The sequence below is a fragment of the Panthera onca genome, chromosome B4, assembly GCF_046562875.1.
Source record: "Panthera onca isolate mPanOnc1 chromosome B4, mPanOnc1 haplotype 2, whole genome shotgun sequence".
Taxonomy (NCBI): domain Eukaryota; kingdom Metazoa; phylum Chordata; class Mammalia; order Carnivora; family Felidae; genus Panthera; species Panthera onca.
This window is the reverse complement of record NC_138345.1, coordinates 129,517,056-129,539,476: the sequence shown is the minus strand read 5'-3', so window position 1 is coordinate 129,539,476 and position 22,421 is coordinate 129,517,056. Positions and strand designations below refer to the sequence as shown.

Sequence of the window (22,421 nt, the reverse complement as noted above, 5' to 3'; positions counted from 1 at the left end):
CCACCTCTGACAAGAGCCAGCTGATTCTGATGAGAAGTCAGCTATTAATCCTGTTGTGCCCCTTCCAGTGCTGAACTGTTTTTCTCTTGCTGCTTTCACGATCTTTATTTTATCTTTGGCTTTGAGCAGTTTGGCCCTGATGTGCCTAGGGTGGATCTCTTTGTGTTTTTTTTTTTTATTATTTTTTTTTTTAATGTTTATTTATTTTTGAGAGACAGCATGAGCAGGAGAGGGCAGAGACAGAGAGAGGGAGATCCAGAATATGAAGTAAGCTCCAGGCTCCGAGCTGTCAGCACAGAGCCCAACGTGGGGCTCGAACTCACGAGCCATGAGATCATGACCTGAGCCAAAGTCGGATGCTCAACCAACTGAGCCACCCAGGCGCCCCTGGATCTCTTTGTTTTTATCATCCTTGGGATCTATTGAGATTTTTGGATCTGTAGATTAAGATTTTCCACCATATTTGGAAAGTTTTTGAGCATAGTTTCTTCAGCTGTGTGTTCTTTCCCTTCTTCCTCTCTTCCTGGGACTTTCACCACCAATATGTTGGGAACTTTTTGTTCACCCACAGGTTCGGGTTCTGGTTTTTTGTTTGTTTTCAAGGTTTTTTAAAATTTTTTAAACATTTATTCATTTTTGAAAGAGACAGAGAGCGAATGGGGGAGGGGCAGAAAGAGAGAGGGAGACACAGAATCCAAAGCAGGCTCTGGCCTCCAAGCTGTCAGTGCAGAGCTCGACGCGGGGCTCGGAACTCATGGACCTCGATATCATGACCTGAACTGAAGTTGGCCGCTTAACCGACTGAGCCAGTCAGGCGCCCCTGTTTGTTTTTAAGTTAAGTCAAAATAGAATCTAAAGTTCTATTCATTTTCCTCCGATCTTTTGTCTTTCTGTTCATTAGATGGGAGAATTTGTGTGGAGGCCTCTTTCGGTCCGCTCGTTCTTTGCTCCGCCATACTGCATCAACTGTTGAGCGTCTCAGTGTATTTTTTACTTCAGTTATTGTACTTTCCAGTTCTGCAATCCTCATTTGTGATTTCTGCTTCTCCGTAGAGACTGTCATCACATTTCCTTCAGTTCTCTGAATACGTGTGGAACTGCCACTTTGAAGTCATCCGCTAAATCCAACATCCAGGCCCGCTAGTTACTGCTTGTTTTCTGGAGTCTGAGCCCCACTTTCCTGTGTCTTTGCAGGTCTTGTAATTTTTCAATGCGCTGGACGCGTTAGTAATATATTTCAGCAACTCCGAAGCATCATTTACGCTGTTGAAAGGTGTAGGTGTACTCACGCGTGTGTGTTTTAAGTAATTTGCCTGAACTTAAACGGTGGAATGTGACTCCTCGGTGGTGTGCAGCCACTGCCGGTTCCGCTTGGCAATTCTCCCTCCCCTTTTCACTCTTTAGCCTGGCTAGGAGTTGCCCGCGAGTCCCCGTAGCTCGGTGGCCGGCCAGTGTTTTGGGCAGAGGTGGTGTTTAAGTGCCTCGTGCTTGTACAGCCTCCACCCTCTGTGGACCATCTGTCTGTGGGTTGGGAGGTGCCTTCAGAGGCCAGCCAGTTCGCAGGGCTGCTCGGCCTGGTCTCTCTGCTGCACTGTCTCGTGTCTCCCCTCCTCACGCCTGTAGCTGCGTGGCCAGCCCCACATGTGAGGAGAGCGTATCCGGCTCCTGTGCGGTTCTCTGTTTCCGGGATCTCCCCTCCGCACCCCTGGCTGCCCCCCCAACTCACCTCGATCAGACCACAAGCTCACGCTAGAAGAACTCTGTCCCCTGTTAGATCCCTACCAAACCTGACAGAGCTGTGGGTTTTTACCGCCCCCACCTCCCCACCACCCACTCCCACCGTCGCCCCGAGTGCCCCAAATCGAGTTCACCCCTTCTGGCGCACAGCTACTGGTTTTCATGGCCCCAGCCCTGTACTGATAAAAACTAGTGAAGTTCTCTCCCGCAGAACTGAGGGATTGGGGTGGTGACAGTGGGGGGCGGGCAGAGGGACAGGTTGGAGTAGCCACAGGCAGGGTCTATAGCCTCTTGCGGGCCTTACCCTAAGCACTAGCAGTTTTTCAAGAAAAAAAAGTTTTGTTTGTTTAATTTTAGAGAGAGCACCAGTGGAGGAGAGGGGCAGAGAGAAAGAGAGAAATCTTAACCAGGCTCCAGGCTCAGCGTGGAGCCTGGCTCAGGGCTTGATCCCATGACCTTAGGATCATGACCTGAGCCAGAATCAAGTCAGACTCTCAACCAACTGAGCCACCCAGGCACCCCATTTTTCTTCTTCTTTTTTTTTTAAGATTTTATTTTATTAAGTAATCTCTGCACCCAGCCTGGAGTTCATACTCCCGACCCTGAGATCAAGAGTCTCATGCTGTACCAACTGAGCCAACCCAGGAGCCCCTAACCTTTTCTTTACATAAGAAAAATCTCTCTAACTCACCTTTAGCCAAAACCTTGAGAAATGTCTGCTCATCTTCTTGGAGCCTTAGGTTCCTTCGGGAAAGTGCAGAATTGACCAGCCTGACAATTCTCTACACAGCATTAGCTTTGGCCAACTGAGCCACCCAGGCGCTCCTCGAGAAATTCGTTTGTTTGTTATTCACCTTTGACCAATTTTCAGAATTCACCTTTGACCGACTTCCAGAATCTGACATGGCTGCTGGACAGTCTCGTCCCACTTTCTTACTGTTGTCTTGTTTTGGGGAGGAGTGACCGGCCTGTTCACGCTGTCTCGGCCAGCACTGCCCTCGCTGAGTCCTCTCCCGGCAGCTCACAGTTCCTCACCGCACCCCTCCTCACCACTGCCCTTACTGCCACCAGCTCCCGTTGTTTCACAGGCCCGCATTCCAGCTTTTCGACGCCAGTGTTAAGGGCAAGTTCTGTTCCTTAGTCCAAACCTACGCGGTTAAGATTTCTGTTTCTCACCCCTAGTAGAAACTATTCGCTATATGACTTTGCATTATATCGACTAATTTGAGGTCCTAAAGAAATCCTGAAATAAAATTAGGAATCCATGTGTAGCGACTGTGGATTGATTGTGCTGCGGAGAAAATGGAAGCTCCTTGAGCTGTTTCTACAGACACAGACGGCACACGTTCTATAACTTTAGGAAGTTACTAACAATAAAATGGGAAATTCTTAGGAGGCTCTGGTTGAAGATGCTTCTTACATGTTTGGGTTTTTTTCCTATTTTTTAAATTTTTAAATAAATAAATTTTTAAATAAAAATTTTAAAAAAATAAACATTTTTATTATTACTTTTTTTAATGCTTATTTATTTTTGAGAGAGTGCAAGTTGGGGAGGGGCAGAGTGGGGGCCAAAGGATCCGAAGTGGGCTCTTGCTGACAGGCTGACAGCCGCGAGCCCGACGCGGGGCTTGAACTCATGAACCGCAAGATCATGACCTGAGCCCAAAGTGGGACGCTTAACTGACGGAGCCACCCAGGCACCCCGTGGTTAAGTGTACCTTTAAACGGGAGTGTGAATTCACTGCTCTTAAGCCATTTGCCTTTGGAAGTTGTGAATGTGTGGGTGTTCAGGGGATGCGTGTGGAGAGGGAGAGACTGAGCAGCAGAACAGCGCATCATAAAACTTACATATGACAACATCATAGATTATTCTGTGTTAAACTTTTACTATCTACTCACATGTTTCTTAAAACGGACTTGGTAGTTCCTGGGGCCAATTAAATTCAAAAGGTAGGTAGGAAGCATTGTTATTTAACCACGAACTGATACCTTAAATGTCTGTAGCACTTTGTTGAGAGATTGCTTCCGCAAACAGTATTTTATTGTGGTTCATAAACTAGCCCCTTGTGCGTGTGAGGGTTTTACAGTCGGGGAATTCAGAGTCTGTTCTCCCCCCTCGGCCACTTGGATGCCCCATCTCCCACGGTCCTCATAGCAGGCACCCGTGTATCTCTTCCCATTCAGTCCAGGCGTCCGCTCTATTGGGAAGCCTTGCTTGGTTTTCCTAGGCTAAGCCAAGCGTTTCTTTCATTTAGGCTCACAGCGATTCCTGAGCCGACCGCTTTCCGTGGAACTTACTGTGATGTTTTTTGTTCACTTTCGTCTTCCTAATTAAACTGTAAGGTCTTCAAGTTCATCTTTGCAGTCTCTGACTTATCACAGTGCCTGGCACTTGATAGTTACTCAGTAACACTTTCTCAGGTTGGGGGGCGGGTGGTGGTTAAGGGAGATACGGTGTGCCATGGGAGGTCTGAGGAGGGAGACGCTGAGGCTGCTAGGGGCAGGTGGCACTGATCTGGGCCTCGTACCACGAGTGGTTAGAATTGGAACATGCGCGGGTGATGGTGGGAAGAATTGGGAAAGCCATCTCTCAAAACAAAGTTAGAGATGGGCAAGATCAAAGTGTCCTTGGATAAAAGCACATGTTTCCATTAGATGAAGCTTTGGGCGTTTGGTGGTTACAGAGGAAAATAAGGTGGGAGAAAAAGTCGCTTGAGTACAAATTGGGAAGAGTATTTGAATGCCTGGCTGAGAAACATTATCGAAGGTTCCTAAGCAAGGAAGGGGAAGTGAGCAGAACTGTGCTTCTGGAAGACCCATCTGTTGCATATACCAGATGAGGAGAGAAGCAGGGGACGGGTTAGGAGAGTCTTACGAGCCTCTGGACTAGGGGCTCCGGGTGTTATGTAGAGGAGGGGTGAACAGAAGAGAAATTGCCAAGGTAGAATACACAGGATTTGACAGCCGATTGAATGAGTAAAACAAGGAGAGCGGAGTCAAAGATTGTGTCCTTCTTACTGCAAGAACTGTGTCTGGAATAAGCCATTTCACCTCCTGGATTTCAGTTTCCTCATCTACCACTTGAAGCCAGTGTTGCCTACCTGACAGTATTGTATTGAAAAGAAATTAGAAATTAGTGCTTTGGAAATTACTAGTGTAAATAGTTCTTTAATTGCTTTTTTTTTTAAACCATCTTTTAAAATCAGTCATTCTTTGATGTCCTTGATTTGTGCTTTTTATTATTGTGAGCTGCAGCGATACCATCATAGAGACCTCGTTTATGTCGAATAGTTCCATCTTGGTGGCAAGAACCAAAAAAAAAGGACTTCCAGGAAAATGAGAAACAAGCAATGGAATGTGGAATTTTATTTCTAAAATGTACTTCAGAAGTTGATTTTCACATTGGGCTAGAAGCTTCTTGTGCCCTTAAGACAAGAGCCTGTTTTGACAGTCAGTAGGTCCCATACCGAGCATTAGCAAAGAGATAGCAGTCAGGGGTCCCTCCTGGGACTGCAGAGGCCTGATTACCCCCGCGCCTGCCTGCAGAGAAGAAAGGACCTCAGTTGCCGGTCCGTTTAGATACTCTCCCAATTGCTGGCAGGCACAAATAGCCGAAGTATTTGAAGGAGACAAGCTTTGATGAGGAATCCACAGATGAGGTTTGAATTTATATATGGACTCTACCTAGCTAGTGGATCGTCCTCTCCTTGAGGGCAGGAGTTTTACTACAAGCTCTCCTCTTATTATTCCCATTGGCATATAATGGATGTTTCATAAGTGTTTTTGTGTGGGGGGCAAAAAAAGCTTACAGAGGCAGTTCAGCATCCGTGCCCGGTTAGTAGGAAATTTTAGTGCCATCATTTGAGGTATTTAAACAGCTGCTGATGGCTCTGGGGCAGAGATGCGAAGGCGCAGCGGAGGGGCCTGCCTTTACACTGTCGCCCATAGGCCCTGCAGCCCTCCTCAGTGGTTAGCCTTGGAGCACACCCGAATTACAGGTAACTAGGACTCCGTGCTTCGCGTCACCCCGTTTCTTCGCTTTGTTGCACACCCTTTCTCTGGAGTTAAAGCCAGATTTTCTCTCACCGCTCTCCTATCAGGAGATCAGTCTCCCCGTCCTCCACGGAATTAACCACGGACCCCCGTACTTGCAAGTGCCCTGGGGAGGGGTGTCCCACTACCACATAGCCGAGAAGTGGTAGCCCTTAACGTGGGTCCGTTGGCCCAGATGAGGATTTCTGGAACATAATGGGAAGAATGGGGCCTAGATCTTGGTCTCACGTTGTGCGTCGTGGGGCCATGTTACCCTCAGCCTGCAGCATAGAAATTATCATTAGCACGTTCTGTTTCCGAGCTAGATTTAGAAGGCCTGGGACTGAGGAATTTATTCACCCGGCTGTCCACTCTTCCAGGAGAGGCCCTGATGTGGAGCCGACACGAACCATCCACACTTGTCAGTTTAGCAGAGTGGGGGGGGCCCATGAGCCGCTGGGCGGTGGCAGAGCTGGGTCCACGAGCGCACTGCAGGCTGGCGTGACGATGCAGGAGTTGCTACAGAAAACCACACTCAGAGCCAGGCGTGGATACTCTCAGGCACAGAAAATTGCCCTTTGGGCCATGACGCCCAAGACACCTTTCAGCACATTGGTACTGTTGTTAGCCTTGTGATCCATTCATTCATTTGCTATCCTCCCCCCCCCCCCCCCCCAGCAACTACACAGAGTTGGGGATGGTGATTCTTGAACGCAGACCGTTACAGCCAGCCAGTGACAGAGCCAGAACTCAGGAAATCTGCTTTCAGTCAAATGCTTTTTTTCTGCCTCCCCATACAAATTACAGAAAATAAAGGGTGTCCACAGGGATGGTCTTGTTAGCTTCCACTCATTCTTTGACCTTAAGCCTAAGAACTCCAACTAGAACATACAGATTTCTTTCATTCTAAAATGTACATTAGAATATTAAACATTCAGTTAAGGATGAAAGTTTTAATTGAGGTGATCTATGTGTTCACTGTTTTATGTTATATACAAACTTTTTCTGTAGTTCTTACTCCCGGTTTAAAAACAATAAGTGACTTGTGGTTTTTATTTCACAGGGTGATATCAGTTTATGATGATATTACATGTAGAGATGATGCCTTTTGTAATTCCTTTTTTATAGCACTTTGACCCACTGAGAAAAAGGAACTAGATATTTTCTAAAGAAAATTGAATTACTAGTTAACTGGAAAAAAAAAAAGAAAAAAAAGCTTTGCTTATATTTAAATGACCAAACAGCACTAGGTTCTCAGAATTTGGGTTGTCACAGCAGTATTCTTTTTCTTTTATATTTTTTATAATGTTTTATTTATTTTTGAGAGAGAGAGAGACAGAGGACAAGTGGAGGAGGGGCAAAGAGTGGGGTGGTGGGGAGACACAGAATCCAAAGCAGGCTCCAGGCTCTGAGCTGTCAGCACAGAGCCCAACGCAGGGCTTGAGTGTTGAACTCACGGACCGTGAGATCATGACCTGAGCTGAAGCTGGATGCTTAACTGATTAAGCCACCCAGGTGGCTTAATGCCCCTTAAGCATTTCTTTTTAAAATAACTAAATCCAAAAGTAATCTTTCTTGAGTAGGGAATTGCTCTACACAGATGCAATTTCAGTTTTCCGTGCCTTAAAAAATTGTGTTTGGTGGTGGCATTAGATAAAATAATTTTGTATTCAACATATGATAAATGGTCCTATTAGCATGTTCGTTTAGCACTGTGAAATACCCGGATTTTCAGTAAATAAGCATATGGGCCAAGATTTCACTTTTTAGAAAAATATTAAATCACGTTAGGGCATTTTACTCTTTAAGAAGGAATTCATATGATCTAATTCCACCAGTTTTAACCTATCACATACTCCATTATAAATATTTATAAAAATGCTTTAAATGCTAACAAACCTTGGGACACCTGGGTGGCTCAGTCAGTTGAGTGTCTGTCTCTTGACTTTAGCTCATGATCTCACTCATGGTTCATGGTTTTGAGCCCCACGTCAGGCTCTGTGCTGATAGCGCGGAGCCTGCTTGGGATTCTCTCCTCCTCTCTCTCTGCTCCTCCCCTGCTTGCTCTCTCTCTCTCAAAAGATAAATAAAGTAAAAAAAAAAAAAAAATTTGCTAATGGTGGGTCAACATGGGTTGTAGGCAGTGTAAAATGACATGATGAAAAGTAACCCGGGGCACCTGGGTGGCTCAGTCAGTTAAGCAACTGACTTCGACTCAGGTCATGATCTCACGGTTCGTGGGTTTGAGCCTCGCACCGGGCTCTGTGCTGACAGCTCAGAGCCTGGAGCCTGCTTCAGATTCTGTGTCTCCCTCTCTCTCTGCCCCTCCCTCACCTGTGCTCAGTCTCTGTCTCTCTCTGTCTCTGTCTCTGTCTCTCTCTCTCTCTCTCTCTCTCTCTCAAAAATAAATACAATGTAAAAAAAAGAAAAGAAAAGTAACCCAACCCACTTTCTACAATATTATCAGGAAAAAAAACAAAAAAGTGTTTAAAGCTGTTTTAAAAAACATCTTTTTACTATATAATATTGTGGTTGTGGTGAGGGAGCGTGCTGGAGCCCTGGAAATCAGATTGAGTTTAGCTACCAGCTCCCTCCATTTGCTAAATGTGTAACCATCTGAAAATTATTACTCTAATGCTCATTTTCCTCATCTGTAAAAATGGTGATGATCGTTCCTACCGGATAGGGTTATTTTTTGCCTTAAATGAGAAAATGAATAGCAGGTACTTAGGATAATGCCTGGCACATAGTAAGTGTGCAAAAAGCATTAGCTACAAGGCTGTTTTTATATAATTATTTCAGAGAAGGCATTCTAGGCAACCTCGATTTATAAAATGATACAAGGGCACCTGGGCGGCTCAGTTGGTTGAGCATTTGGCTCCTGGTTTCGACTCATCATGCTCTCATTGATGGTTCCCAGGTTCGAGCCCTGCTTCAGGCTCTGTGCTGACAGCATGGGACCTGCTTAGGATTGTCTCTCCCTCTCTCTCTGCCCCTCCCCCCTTTAACAGAAATAAATAAACTTAAAAAAAGGATACAAATTAATAGGCCATCCAATTCTCTTCTCTGTTACTCCATTTTCTTCCTTCACCTGCATGGGAGCTACTGCTCTAAGAGCCATCCTGATAAAAGCAGTATTTTCCTAAGTGAATTTTGTAGCCTGCTTTAGAAAAATAAATGAATGAATTGCATGTGTAACCTGTTTCAGGAGAAAGGTGAGTTCTCTCTTCAGAATTCACAGGAAACTTGTTGACTTTGTTTAATCTAGTATTTCCCATATTTATTTGACCATGAAAGCCATTTTCTACAACATACCAGGTAATATCCTGTAGAACTAACTTATACCCACTGTGAAATACTGCTCTATGATTTTTAAAAAAAATTTTAAATGCTTATTTATTTATTTTGAGATGGAGAGCTAGAGAGCGAGCAGGGGAGAGGCAAAGAGAGAGGGAGACAGAGAATCCCAAGCAGGGTCTGCACTGTCATTTTAGAGCCCGATACAAGTTTCAAACTCACGAACTGTGAGACCATGACCTGAGCCAACATCAAATTTGGATGCTTAGCCAACTGAGCCACCCAGGCTCCCCTTGTTCTATGATTTTTGAAACACACACACACACACACACACACACACACACACACACACACATCCTTTAGATGTGCCTAATGCTACTTTGGGAATGATCTTTCCATTAGATTTTCTTGGGTATAAAATACATCACAGTCTTAGTTGATACAAATTTGAATCATTCAAATTTGAAATAATGTAATGTAGGAAAATTAATGAAATTTCACTTTTGTGTAAATTTTTAACTGTTACAACCAAATTTAAAATTACACAGGTCTTATTGGCTTTATTCAGTGATTCATGAGTTGGGTTGCATCCAATCTAAGCAGATAGAAAGGAGGTCAGAAGAGCTGTACAAGGCAAGAGATTTGATAGGCAGAAGGAGCAGGAACAAGGAAATTGGACTGGGCATTTGCTGATTGGTCAAAGCAAGGTTGCTTTCCTTATTTGGAAAGTAGGGGAGTCTTGGAGCCAAGTCAGGTACGTTGCGCTGATTGGTTGACCTAGGCCTTGCTTTTCTGGGAGAGCCCGGCAAAGCAATGTAGTTCACTTTTGGTTTGCTCAACTGGAGCCTGTTGGCATGAGTGACTCCCTCTTGGACACAGTCTGGTTCCTTTAACAGAACCAATGTGAATACTCTCACATAACTAATAATTATATTCATAATTCTTGTTAATAATTGCCTCATTTCAAAGCTGTGTGAATTATATGGCAATTCACAAGACAGCTCTGCTTTTAGCAATTAATAGAAAGATCTACTGTCCTTGGATAAGTTTAGTCTGGAATTCTGCCGTTTTTAGAACCTTGTCCTTTGCACCATGTGTGACCGACTTTATAATCAATATTGTGAAAATATCTCATTCATCCTATGAAGAGGATCCACTTAAACCCTAACTGAAGACCAGCCCCCACCCAAAAGAAATTGGACCCAACTAGGAATCCTCCTTTTGTTCTCAAAACGATGAGATCTTCAGGGAAAATGCCGCAGGGGATGGCACTTTATGTGGCTTACCTTTTGTGAGTAACTTACAAATGTAAATTAAAACTGTTCCTAATTTGGGAGTAGATAATCATAATATCAGATTAGGTGTTTTGTTTTTTTTTTTCCTTTGCCATGGCGATAATTTGAAATGAATGGACTTTTCAGCCCATTTCTGATTTTTAGAAGTTGTCCAACCCACCTGTTGAATACAGATACAAGTACCTACCTACATTTATGTCTGTGTACAGTCCTTAAACCAACTAGACATTCTTGGTGTTTTAATATTCTTTAGGGTTTAGGATCTGACATCTCCAAATACCTTTTCCCTTCTTTTTGACTTCTTATTTTGAAATAAACGTAGACTTACAGTAAAGTGGCGAAAATAGCACAAAAAATTTCTGGATGTCCTTCATCTAACTTCTCCTAGTGTCAACACCTTACACAGATACAGTACGGTTTTCGGGGCACCTGGGGGGCTCAGTTGGTTAAGAATCTGAGTCTCAGTCTCAGCTCCGGTCTTGATGTCAGGGTCATGAGGTCAAGCCCCGTACTGGGTTCTGCGCTGGGCAGGAAGCCTACTTTAGGGAAAAAAAAAAGATAACAGTACAGTCTTCCAGACCAGGCAGTAAGAAGTGTTGGTACAGTAATGTTAAGGCAAAATAGAGTCCTTACTTCAATTTTACCAGTTTTTCCACTAACGTTCCTTTTTTCTGTCCTAAATCCAGTTTGGGATCCCACACTGCTGTTAGTTGTCATGTCTCCTTATCCCAAAATATTTTAATCATCTTCAGCTTACATCTGAAGTAGTTCCAGGCTCTAAAGAACAGGGAAAGGAAAACACTGTGTATTTACACACTTGCCGTTAGCTGATAACCATGTCTCATTTTCGAGGTCTCTGCTTTCTCTCCTGCGGCCTTTCGTGTGTGCGTTGGCTAAGGGCTGTAACGCAGGCTCTTCTTCTTGAGATACAAAGGTTATTTTGAAAGCAAAGCAACATTTGCCAAAATGCTTTATACATGTCAGCTCAAAACACACATAAGCTGGGTTGCATAGACACATGACACTGTGTGGTCGTTTCATGTTACTTTTGAAAACCTCCATCTAATTTGGGGTCCTCCAAAAATGGTTTTTGTGTCTGTGTGATTTTAGGGTTATAAACCAATAAGAACAGGAGAATTACAGGACCAGGGGAATTAATAATTCTGGCAGCTAGAAAGCAGATGTCCCAATTAGTGACTAACTTAGCAGACCCACATGAACTTACTTCTAAGCCAGTTGTTCCATTTACACCACAGAAATTTCACAGGAGTTTCCGAAACCGACAGCTCTGGTTGGAAGACTGGGAGACTCTTCCCTGGACTGCCTGCCTGACCTAGTCAAGAGGAAAGACGTAACGATGTACATGTCAGGGATTTCCCTAACAAATCGCTTGCCTAACTGAACTAGAATGAATCAAAGTCCTCAGGCCCCTGCACCCCAGTCATTCAGAACTACTGGCTTTTTAGCTACCTTCCCCCACTCAGTTCTTAATTGTGAGCAGACAACCCAAGAGAGCTGGATTCCTGAGGGAAGCCTACAGCGTGCAAAACAGAATGAAAAGAATCAAAAAAGAAATTGGGAATAAGAGGAACCTTTTTCTAATCCAAAACAATAACCTGTAGCCTCAGAGAGATGAAGAGAAGATACCACCATCTGCTAAACCAAGAGTGAAGTTTAAAAGAGGTGGAGAGTGGGGGATTCAGAGAAGAGCCCTTGAAATTAAAAACATGGCAACAAAATGAAAAAAATCTTTGTTGGAGGGCTGGAAGATGAGATTGAAGAAGCAGAGGTCTACCGTTACAGTCTTAATCCACAATTATAAAATCTAAAAATGTTCTGAAAATCAGGTGATTTTCCATAAATTGGCAGAACTCACAGCCTGCATATATCTTTGTCCCACTTACATGAATGCACATAAAGGAATATCACTGTCCCAAGTCTCACTGAGTTGTATTATGGTTTATACACCCATTACCTTTCTAAAATCCTAAAACTTCTGAATTCTGATATGCCTTGGCCCCAGAGTTTTCAGATAAGGAATTAAAGACCTATATCCCAGAAAATAGAAGCTAAAAGCAGAGAGATAGAAAATAAAAGAAAGCAATAAGAAAATTAAGAGGACCAATCCAAAACATCCAGTGTCTAATAATGCAAGTTCCAGAAAGACAACATGTATAGGGTTGGAGTCATCAGATAATTAAAGAAAACTTCTCGGGACTGAAGGACATTAATTTCCAACTTAAAAAAGGCCACAGAATTACCAGCCAAATAGACTAAAATAAACCCACATTAAGCTTTCCTTCTTTCTCCTATGTTCATCTGTTTCTTAAATTCCACATATGAGTGAAATCGTATGGTATTTGTCTTTCTCTGACTTATTTCACTTAGCATAATACACTCTAGTTCCATCTGTGTCATTACAAATGGCAAGATTTCATTCTTTTTCATCACTAAGTAGTATTCCATTGTGTGTATGTGTATGTGTGTGTGTACGTGTGTACACATTACATCTTTTTTATTCCTTCATCGGTCAATGGACATTTGGGCTCTTTCCATAATTTAGCTATTGTTGATAGCGCTGCTATAAACATTGGGGTGCATGTGCCCCTTCAAATCAGTATTTTTGTGTATTTTTGGTATCCCTTGGACAAAGACCTAATAGTGCAATTGTTGGGTTATAGGGTAGTTCTATTTTTAACTTGCCGAAGAAACTCTACACTGTTTTCCAGAGTAGCTGTGCCAGTTTGCATTCCCACCAACAGTGTAAGAGGGTTCCCCTTTCCCCACAGCTTCACCAACATCTGTTGTTTCCTGAGTTGTTAATTTTAGCCATTCTGACTATCTCATTGTGGTGTTGATTTGTATTTTCCTGATGATGAGCAATGTTGAGCATTTTTTCATGTGTCTGTTAGCCCTATCTGTATGTCTTCTTTGAGGAAATGTCTGTTCATGTCTTCTGCCCATGTCTTTTTTTTTTTTTAATTTTTTTTTTTAATGTTTATTTATTTTTGAGAGAGGCAGAGACAGAATGTGAGTGGGTTAGGGGCAGAGAGAGAGGGAGACACAACCCGAATCAGGCTCCAGGCTCCGAGCCATCAGCACAGAGCCTAATGCGGGGCTCGAACTCACAGAGCTGTGAGATCATGACCTGAGCTGAAGTCAGATGCTTAACCGACTGAGCCACCCAGGCACCCCTCTTTTGCCCATGTCTTAACTGGATTATTTTTTGGGGTGTTAAGTTTGACAAGTTCTCTATAGATTTTTGGATACTATCCCTTTATCCAACATTCATAGGGGAAGGGAAGGAAAAATAAGATAACAGAGAGGGAGGCAAACCATAAGAGACTCTTAACTACAGAGAACGAACGAGGGTTGCTGGAGGGGTGGTTGGCAGGAGATGGGCTAAATGGGTGATGGGCATTAAGGAGGGCATCAGTTGGGATGAACACTGGGTTTTATGTGTAAGTTGTGAATCTCACTGGGTTCTACTCCTGAAACCAGTACTACACTATATGGTAACTAATGTGAATTTAAGTAAAATCTTGGGAAAAATAAATAAGCAATCAATCAATCAGCCAACCAACCAGCCAACCAACCCACCCACCCACCTTAAAGCATACCACTATGAAATTTTAGAACACTAGACACACTGGACAGGCTCCAAACCAGAGAGAATGGGGAGAAAGAACACCTTCGGATTTCTGAACAGCAGCACTGGAAACTACACAACAGTTGAGAGTTGCCTTCAGAGTTCTAAAGGAATTTTTTCCAACCTCCAATTCTATACCCAGTCAAACAATCATTAAAATGGGTTGATTCAGTAGATGTTCTCAGACATGAATCAGATTCTCAAGAAATTTACTGTGCTGAATTAAGTTTTCTCTTTTCCTCTGCCTCCCTATCAGCCTCACATAGGCAAAAATAAGAAATGAAGTCCTCTCAGAAAACAAAAGGAAAAATAAATTTTGAAGAAAATGGGTAATCCATAAATTTTATTCCCGAATTAATCAAAACCTTCCTTACTATCTTGGATTACATGTTAAGTGTTACTCCGATAGAGACTTGGGCAGTAATACTTCATCTTGTATTGCCCACAACTCTCTTCCAGGCCATACCAGCACATTTGTTCACAGTGTATAGTAAGATTTATTTCCATTGTTTCATAGAGAAGTCAGAAAATCTGTTTCGCAGTTACAAGAATTTGAAAAGTGAGTTAATCAAACCAAAACGTTTTTAGTTCTCATTTCTAGATTGCGGCTTTGAGACTTAAAAATCTCGCTCACTCTTCGGTATAAAAAGCCCTGTGCTCCTGTGCGGTATATACAGACAGCCAGACCCCACTGGAGCAGCTGGGTTGTTTAAAGAGTAGATATGTAGACGGTAGTCCCAGGAGGGTGCCAGCAGTGCCGCTGCCAGCCCTCGCTGTGAACTCTCAGGGCACAGACTCTAGCCCCTTCTGTTTTCATCCTCTGCCCAGTGAATAAATTAGGTCAGAAAATGACCACAGAAGGGAAGAACAGAACCTTGGGAGGTTGGTTGTACAGTCAAGAGAGCTGCTCAGTAGCTAACAGTAGAAAATAAAGCAAACTGGGGCGCCTGGGTGGCTCAGTCGGTGAAGCGTCTGACTGCGGCTCAGGTCACGATCTCGCGGTCCGTGAGTTCGAGCCCCGCGTCAGGCTCTGGGCTGATGGCTCAGAGCCTGGAGCCTGCTTCCGATTCTGTGTCTCCTTATCTCTCTGCCCCTCCCCCGTTCATGCTCGGTCTCTCTCTGTCTCAAAAATAAATAAACGTTAAAAAAAAAAAATTAAAAAAAAAAAGAAAATAAAGCAAACTAATGTGTACACTGAGGTTTTTCTCAGAGCAGTTCAGTTGTCCACTTTTCACAAAGATACAGCCTAAAAAGTGTCACTTTTTCTCTCTGATTTGTCTGTTTCAACAATTAGTAGTTGATATTGAGGTAACTTAATGTTAAGGATGTCAAATGGGAAGTATCTGGCTTAATTACATTCAATGTACATTTCCTACTCCTTTGTCCACTGTATACAGAAATCTGCTTTTCAGCCCCTTTGAGTATCAGTTTGGTAGTGTGCCATTGCAGGTTTTCTTTCCTCTTGCCTTTACTCCCTTCGTGGGCTGACCTGCTTCTCTTCCCTCAAGATCGAGAATACGTGTCACTCTTGTATAGCTTTCCCTGTCCCTTACCCTCCTGCCTGCCTCTAGCCCCGAGGAAGTCTTGCTCCTCCAGGTGAGGGCGCTGAGAAAGAGAGTGGGATCCACAAGTGCTCTCCCTTCTAATGAGAATAAGAGTGCAGGTGTCGTGCTGGCCAGGATGATACTTAGTACGTGAAAGTCCGCCACCTAGTTCTCAGTTCCTGCTCTGCCACTTAATGTGTGACCTTGGGCACCTACTTAATCTTTCTGTGCCTTACTTTCTGCCTCTGTCAATTGGGATAATAATAGTGCCTGCTGCATAGATTATTGTGAGGATTAGAAAAGACAGTGCATGACATAGTAGTGAAGAGCATGTATTCGGGGGCCAAACTCCCTGTGTTTGAATCCCTAATCCACTGCTTAGGCGGTCTTTGTGTTTCTCAGATTCCTCATCTGAAAAGTGGGGTAAAAAAACGGCACCACCCAAAGAAATGCTTGGGTGGCTCAGCCAATTGAGCGTCTGACTTGATTTCGGCTCAGGTCATGATCCCAGGGCTGTGGGATCGAGCCCCATGAGAGAAGATTCTCTCTCTCTCTCTCTCTCTCTCTCTCCCTCTCCCTCTCCCTCTCCCTCTCCCTCCCTCTCCCCCCCTTCCTCTCCCTCCCTCTCTCCCCCCCCCCCCACTTGCACTCTTCCAGTCTCTCTCTCAAATTAAAAAAAAAAAAAGGACCTTCTACATTCTCATGTTTACAAAAATGCCATGTTAGGGTCGTTGCAAGCATTACATGAATTAAAATACATAAAATGTAGGCCAGTGTCTGGCAAATAGTAAACACTATGTAAGTATTAACTATTGTTAAAAGGCTTACGGAAGAGTCTATCCTATAGTATGCACTCAAGAGATAGTTGCTGTTTAACAAGGAGTTCCATTTTTCAACAAAGTTCTGTAAGTGGAAAGCAGATTTAAAGAGAAGAAAGCAAATTAAAGCCACCATATAATGCCACTGCCTTCCACCAGGATAGTCACAATGAAAAGGACGATACTAAGCACAACTAGAATTTTTGCAGCTATCCACAGTTAGTATAAGTTAGTACAGCCACTTGGGAAAACGTGTGTTAAGGCTGAACTTACACGTGTCCTTAACCCAGCAAATCCTGGATGCATATGCACCCAACAGAAATGGCTGTTTGTGCGCACCAAAAGACAAGAATGTCACAAGAATATTTATAGGAACGTTATCCTTAATAGCCAAAAACTGGAAGCAGCTCGAGTAAGTCCTGTATGTTTATAAAATAGATGAATAGATGAATTACAATAATGTGTGTATGTGTATTACACAGAATAAACAAGGCAAACAAAAGAGTACATGCTGTGTAGTTCCTTTTCTTTCTTCCTTCTTTTCTTTCTCTCTTCTTTTCTTTTCTCTTCTTTCCTTTCCTTTCCTCTTTTCCTTTCCTTTCCTTTCCTTTCCTTTCCTTTCCTTTCCTCTCCTCTCCTCTCCTCTCCTCTCCTCTCTTTTCTTTTTTCTTTCGTTTTCTTTTCTTTTTTCTTTTTTCTTTTCTTTTCTTTCTTATCTTTCACAGCCAAACTAATCTATGGAGTTAGAAGTCAGGACAGTGAGTCCCTTTCACAAGGGGACAGTGACTGGAATGCTCCTGGTGTTCTGTTGGCTTGATCTGGTTTGATGGTTACATGCTTGTATATTCTTTGTGAAATTTCATTCATGCTTATGATTTGTGCATTTGTATCTATGTATGTTAAACTTCAGTTTTAAAATTTATATTAAATCAGAAGACTTAAGAATTTTGGAAATGTTAATTTCTCAACTTGCCAAATGTCCCTGAAATTAAAGACTTTATATTTTTTTAAAATGTGGGTATGAACTACAAGGCCAGAAAATTATCCAGTCTGACCTCTAATCTTCTTAAATTGTGTCTTCGAGGCTGTAAAAACGTTAAGTAACAAATACCTTGGGCAACATACTTTGAAATAATCATTCGTTTTCATTTTGTCTGCCACCTCACATATATGTTACAGATTACCTGAATTACATGTAGATGTTATATATAAAACTTTGGTTTGGAGCTAGAGTCCATCTTTTCGGCTTTTATCAGAGTGAAACACTGACACCCTGCAGATAAGATCTGGTGGTTTTAAAGTTTGATTGAAGGGGCACCTGGGTGTCTCAGTTGGTTAAGCGTCCAACTTCAGCTCAGGTCATGATCTCGCAGTGCGTGAGTTCAAGCCCCATGTCGGGCTCTGTGCTGATGCTCAGAGCCTGGAGCCTGCTTTGGATTGTGTCTCCCTCTCTCTCTGCCCTTCCCCCACTCGTGCTTTGTCTCTCTCGCTCTCTCAAAAATAAATAAACATTAAAAAAAAGTTTTAAGTTTGATTGAAGAAATAGTTTTATGGGCTCCAGCTGTGAGATGTAAGAGGCAAGTCTGAAGGTGCTTGAATGAGCATTAGTCGTAATTGATGCTCATGCTTATTGCTTTGGTGTCCGTGATGCCGTTTTAGCAACTTAGTGAATTTCATCTTTGAAATGGAATTTGTTTTGTTTAGTCTGCATTGTGCCCAGATTGGTGATTGAAAACCTTACACTTTCGCAGAACATTGCTTCATGGCCCTTCCCTTTTCTGCTATTTTTATATCACATGAATCATTGCATATTTAAGCCATCTGCAAGGCCTGAATGGAATGAGATAAAAGCTGCCATCACTTAGATTGACAGTTGAAAAGCTGGCATTTATTCCACGTTTATTCCTGATTATCTTTTATATTTTAAAGTCTCGAACTTCATTTCAAGTTGGTTGGTAATGTCTCTGAGCCAAAAGTATCTGTGATTCACAGTTTCTTTTACTTGAACATTGGGTCAAAGGGAGGGGATCTGTTCTGCGTCACTCAGAAGAATCTGTTAGGGACTCAGTTGTGACTCACTTGAGATAATAAGAACAGCGAGTTCCACTCTTGTTTTAAAAGGATGTTGGTTTCATCAGCACAGCGAGCCCTCCAGTTTGGCAGACACTTCATAGGGAATAGTAAAAACACAAGGTTCCTAAATTGCCAGATGAATACTTCAGAATAAATGTGTTTTGAATACCTAGAATGTATCACACCCGTTAGATAATGGTCAAAAGTATTTCTCAGCATAGCCACTTTTTCAAGGATTTATCGGGGGAAAAATGTCTGGGGTGTTGCTTTAAAAGAGATTGAGGATTAAAAGTGCACACCACGCTTGTACACACTGACCCAGCGCTTACCCGCGTCTAGTAGGTTACGCAGGGCCCGCAAAGCCTGTCCCGGCAGATTTTGTATAGTGGGGCTTTGCTCTGGGCTGCAGGAGCTTGGGGTCCCCGTGCTGACGTCAGCTGGAATCACATGGATCGGGAGGAGCGTGCGGATTGGGTTCCTTCAGGTTGAAACCAAATGCCCGCTGTCATTAGGTGTCTCCTCTTTGTGAATGTTATGATTATGATACTTTGGTAACCCGGTAGTCATAAACTCTGGAACTCATAGAGGGAACGAAACATGAAAATACTCCCCTGTTTCCTGAAACGATAGACCAAAAACGCAGTGATCACCTCAGCTAAGTATAACAGACTCTTCATTTTCAAAATGGAAAGATTTCAGACATGGAAAACTCTACTAAGAATCAAAGACTAATGGTACGGTTTTTATGTCTTTCCTACCTAACGGATCTCCATGTGATCTTGGGCATTAGTATTTAGTATTTCTGTTCAGCATTTTGGTTTTCTCCCATTTCACTAATGTACTGTAAATACTCAAAAGACCTAAATTTTCTTTGTAAACTATAGCAGTTTGAACATAGGTAACATTTTGATTCGGTTTTTTTCCCCTCTGAAGGGACAACTTGTAATTTTTGCTTAAAGATTGTTTGAGAACGACTGGGGCTGGGAATGTTCGTTATTTTACACAATTCTTGTGAAGTAATCATATTTCTTTTCCACTCAACGTTGTCTGTTTCTTTGCTTAGCAGACAGAAGGGGGCGCACAGACAGACGGCCAGCAGTCACAGACACAAAGTAGTGAGAACTCAGAGAGCAAATCTACCCCGAAACGGCTGCATGTCTCTAATATTCCCTTCCGCTTCCGGGACCCCGACCTCCGACAGATGTTTGGGGTAAGTCTCTGAAGTCCCTTTGTGGGTTTACAATGACAATTTAATGTGATCCGCCAGGCGTGTTATAAGTCATCAGGACCTTAGGATAAGACTGCAGACAGATTGAGGTAAATCAGTGTTTCCATCAGTCTTCAGGAATTTCCATCACCTAGTGCCATCACTCCTGTCATCCTAGACAATGGCTGTGCAGGTTCTCACATACACAAGGTGACCGTGCAACCCGGTTTGCCCGGGACCAAGGGGTTTTGTGGGACGTGAGCCATTCAGTATTAAAATCAGGAAAGAGACAGGAATCCTTACCTTTCAGAGTGTTACGAGCTCAACGACTTAATGTTTGGGAAGCAGAAAGTACCTATGTTTTGCTTTTACTTCCTCGCTCATAACTCAACAGCGTCAAGACCAATGTCTAAAAATCAGGAGTAGGGGGTTAGTTTGCTCCCTCTGACGTGTTCTTCCAGCCACTCGCTTCCTCCCGGAATCGCCATCATGAAGACAAAGTAGAATAGCAAAGATTTCAGTTGTTGGAAAGTGAATGGCTGCTGGAAATCTTCGGGTTTTTTCTGGGCTCATGTGTTGTTGCCTGCTTTAATTCGAGCAGGCTCTTAACTTGACGTAGGAGTGAGAGCTCATGGTTTAAAAAAAACCTTTGCTGTTGTAGCTGCACGGTGCTTTGGCAGAAAAGCAGGTGCCCCGCTTGAAGTCTCGGCTGTGGCCTCTTCGTGGTGACAAGACCCTGGAGCACAGTTTTGTCACTGACCGCTGAGTACCTGGAGTATTTTCTACACTGAAGCCAAGGCCAGCGTTGAGATTTAATAACGTTCTTGAAGTACTTGACGAACCTTTTTAGAGAAAATGGTAGCCAGCTGTTCATCTCCACAGAAAAGAGAGCAACAGAAACCATAAAGGGCAGCGTAAAGAATTTAGGTTATATTTAAGAGGAAGTTTCCCAGGAGTATGAGTTCTCTAGTGGACTCTACTGAAGGTTCTCTACTGAACAGAAATAATACGGAATCCTAGTCTCTGGAGATCGGTGAAAATGGAGTATATTCTCATGTGCTGCAAGCGTGTTTTCTCTGGAGTCAGAAAAATTGTGTGCGTTAAAGAGCTGCCTAGGCCGGTTATCAGTGATTTCTTGAGATGTGTTATCCTATACGGCTGCTAGGTGCATGTACAAAAACTTCTCCTTGCAAGGGACACCTGCTAGGGTTGCTCGGTCTTCCCCTGCCCGGTTAACAGCTGTCTCGGGAGGACAGCACTGGTAAAGAGCAGGGACTCCATGCTCCATTTTCTTAGCTCTGCAGACTTGACGAATGGCTTCCCTCAGCCTTGTTTTCCTTAGAAGGCAGCCCTCGCCAGCAGGATGGTATAAGGACGCATTAGAAAATGTAAAAGGAAGCAACTCTAAAACACCACTCAAATCTTAGTTTTTTGGATAGTCCTAGAAGTAAAATTAAATGCCCTCCTACCCAAAATAAGACCGTTTCCTCTTTCCTTTATTTCCCTAATGTTCTATTAAGCGATGAAACTGGAATCGAGCCCAGAAGTCTTACTCTAGAAAACGTGGGCTCTTAGGACATGTTTTCTGATACAGATAGTAATGCTTCAGCCCAATAAGAAAGCATGATTTGTTTCGCTCTTTTCATTTTTTTCACACTTCCCAAAGTCTGATTCAAAATCCAGGCAACACTGGGCGCCTGGGTGGCTCAGTAGGTTAAGCCTCTGACTTCAGATCAGGTCATGATCTCATGGTCTGTGAGTTTGAGCCCCGCCTCGGGTTCTCCGCTGTCAGCACAGAGCATGTTTCAGATCTTCCGTCTTCTCTCCCTCCCTCTCCCTCTCGCGCATGTACATACACTCTCTCTTTCTCCTTTTCCAAATATTTTAAAATACGTATATTAACGTCCAAGCGACATAGATCATTGGGGTCTAGGAGTCCAGTATTCAGAGGGAGGTGTGACCGAAAAGATACCTGGAGATTTATTGCACATCTCTCCCATCAGTTCATCCGAGTATTGACTACAACAGGTAGTCTTGTCAGCTGCATGCTCTCCTCCACATAACGTCTGTGTTTTACGTATGCTCCCCTCCAGTCCCATTTAGGGAGCTAAACAGGTCTTTAGGCTTTGTGTTGTTAGTTTTGTTTCATTTCCCAAATGTTAAAATGTTTAAGGACCAAACAAAGCTATTACTTAAAATGCACTTGATAACGTTCATTGCCAAAATATTAAAATGGCAAATAAACGAAATCTGGTATAATGCCCATGAATGTTTAAGTACAATAGAAAACAGCGTGTAGTCTGTAGAAATGAGAACGTAGGTACATTTTTATTGGCTTGGACAACTGTTCATAGCATATTAACTTAAAAAATAAAAGTAATACGTGGAAACATTTCCTTAACAATATATGCCCGAGGAAAATCTGGGAAGGCTGTATACCAGCACGGGGAGATGGCAGGTTTACAGAGGATCTGCATTTTGCTTTTCCTATTTTCCTTTTTATTTATCTGTACTTTCTGACCTTTTTTTTTTTTCTTATAGCGAACATGGTTTGCTTTTATAAATTAAAAAAAAAAAAAATAGAAGAAAAATAGCCTCCAATAGTATATCTTTCTACTTAGGATTTGCTTCTTAAAAACTGGGACATTTTGAAAAATTAAAGACGCAGTAGATAGGAAAACCCCTAGTTCTTATCCTTGGAGAAGCATGTAATAGGGTAACACTGCGCATATCTTCTGGAAACAGCTTCTGCCATACAGAGGTGGATAA

The 22,421-nt window shown here is 42.9% G+C and overlaps 1 protein-coding gene across 26 annotated transcripts in view; it reads left to right on the top strand.

The window, feature by feature from the left end:
• The window catches only part of RBFOX2 (RNA binding fox-1 homolog 2), a 286,269-nt gene that overhangs the window by 225,404 nt on the left and 38,444 nt on the right, over positions 1-22,421 (top strand). For 20 of the 26 annotated variants that reach the window (XM_081796248.1, XM_081796234.1, XM_060656474.3 and 17 more), the window contains one exon: positions 19,509-19,655. In XM_081796248.1, coding sequence (XP_081652374.1) covers positions 19,509-19,655 — 147 coding nt within the window. The remainder of the gene's footprint in view (positions 1-19,508; positions 19,656-22,421) is intronic. The other 6 variants (XM_060656475.3, XM_060656470.3, XM_081796237.1 and 3 more) reach the window with 1 other exon arrangement.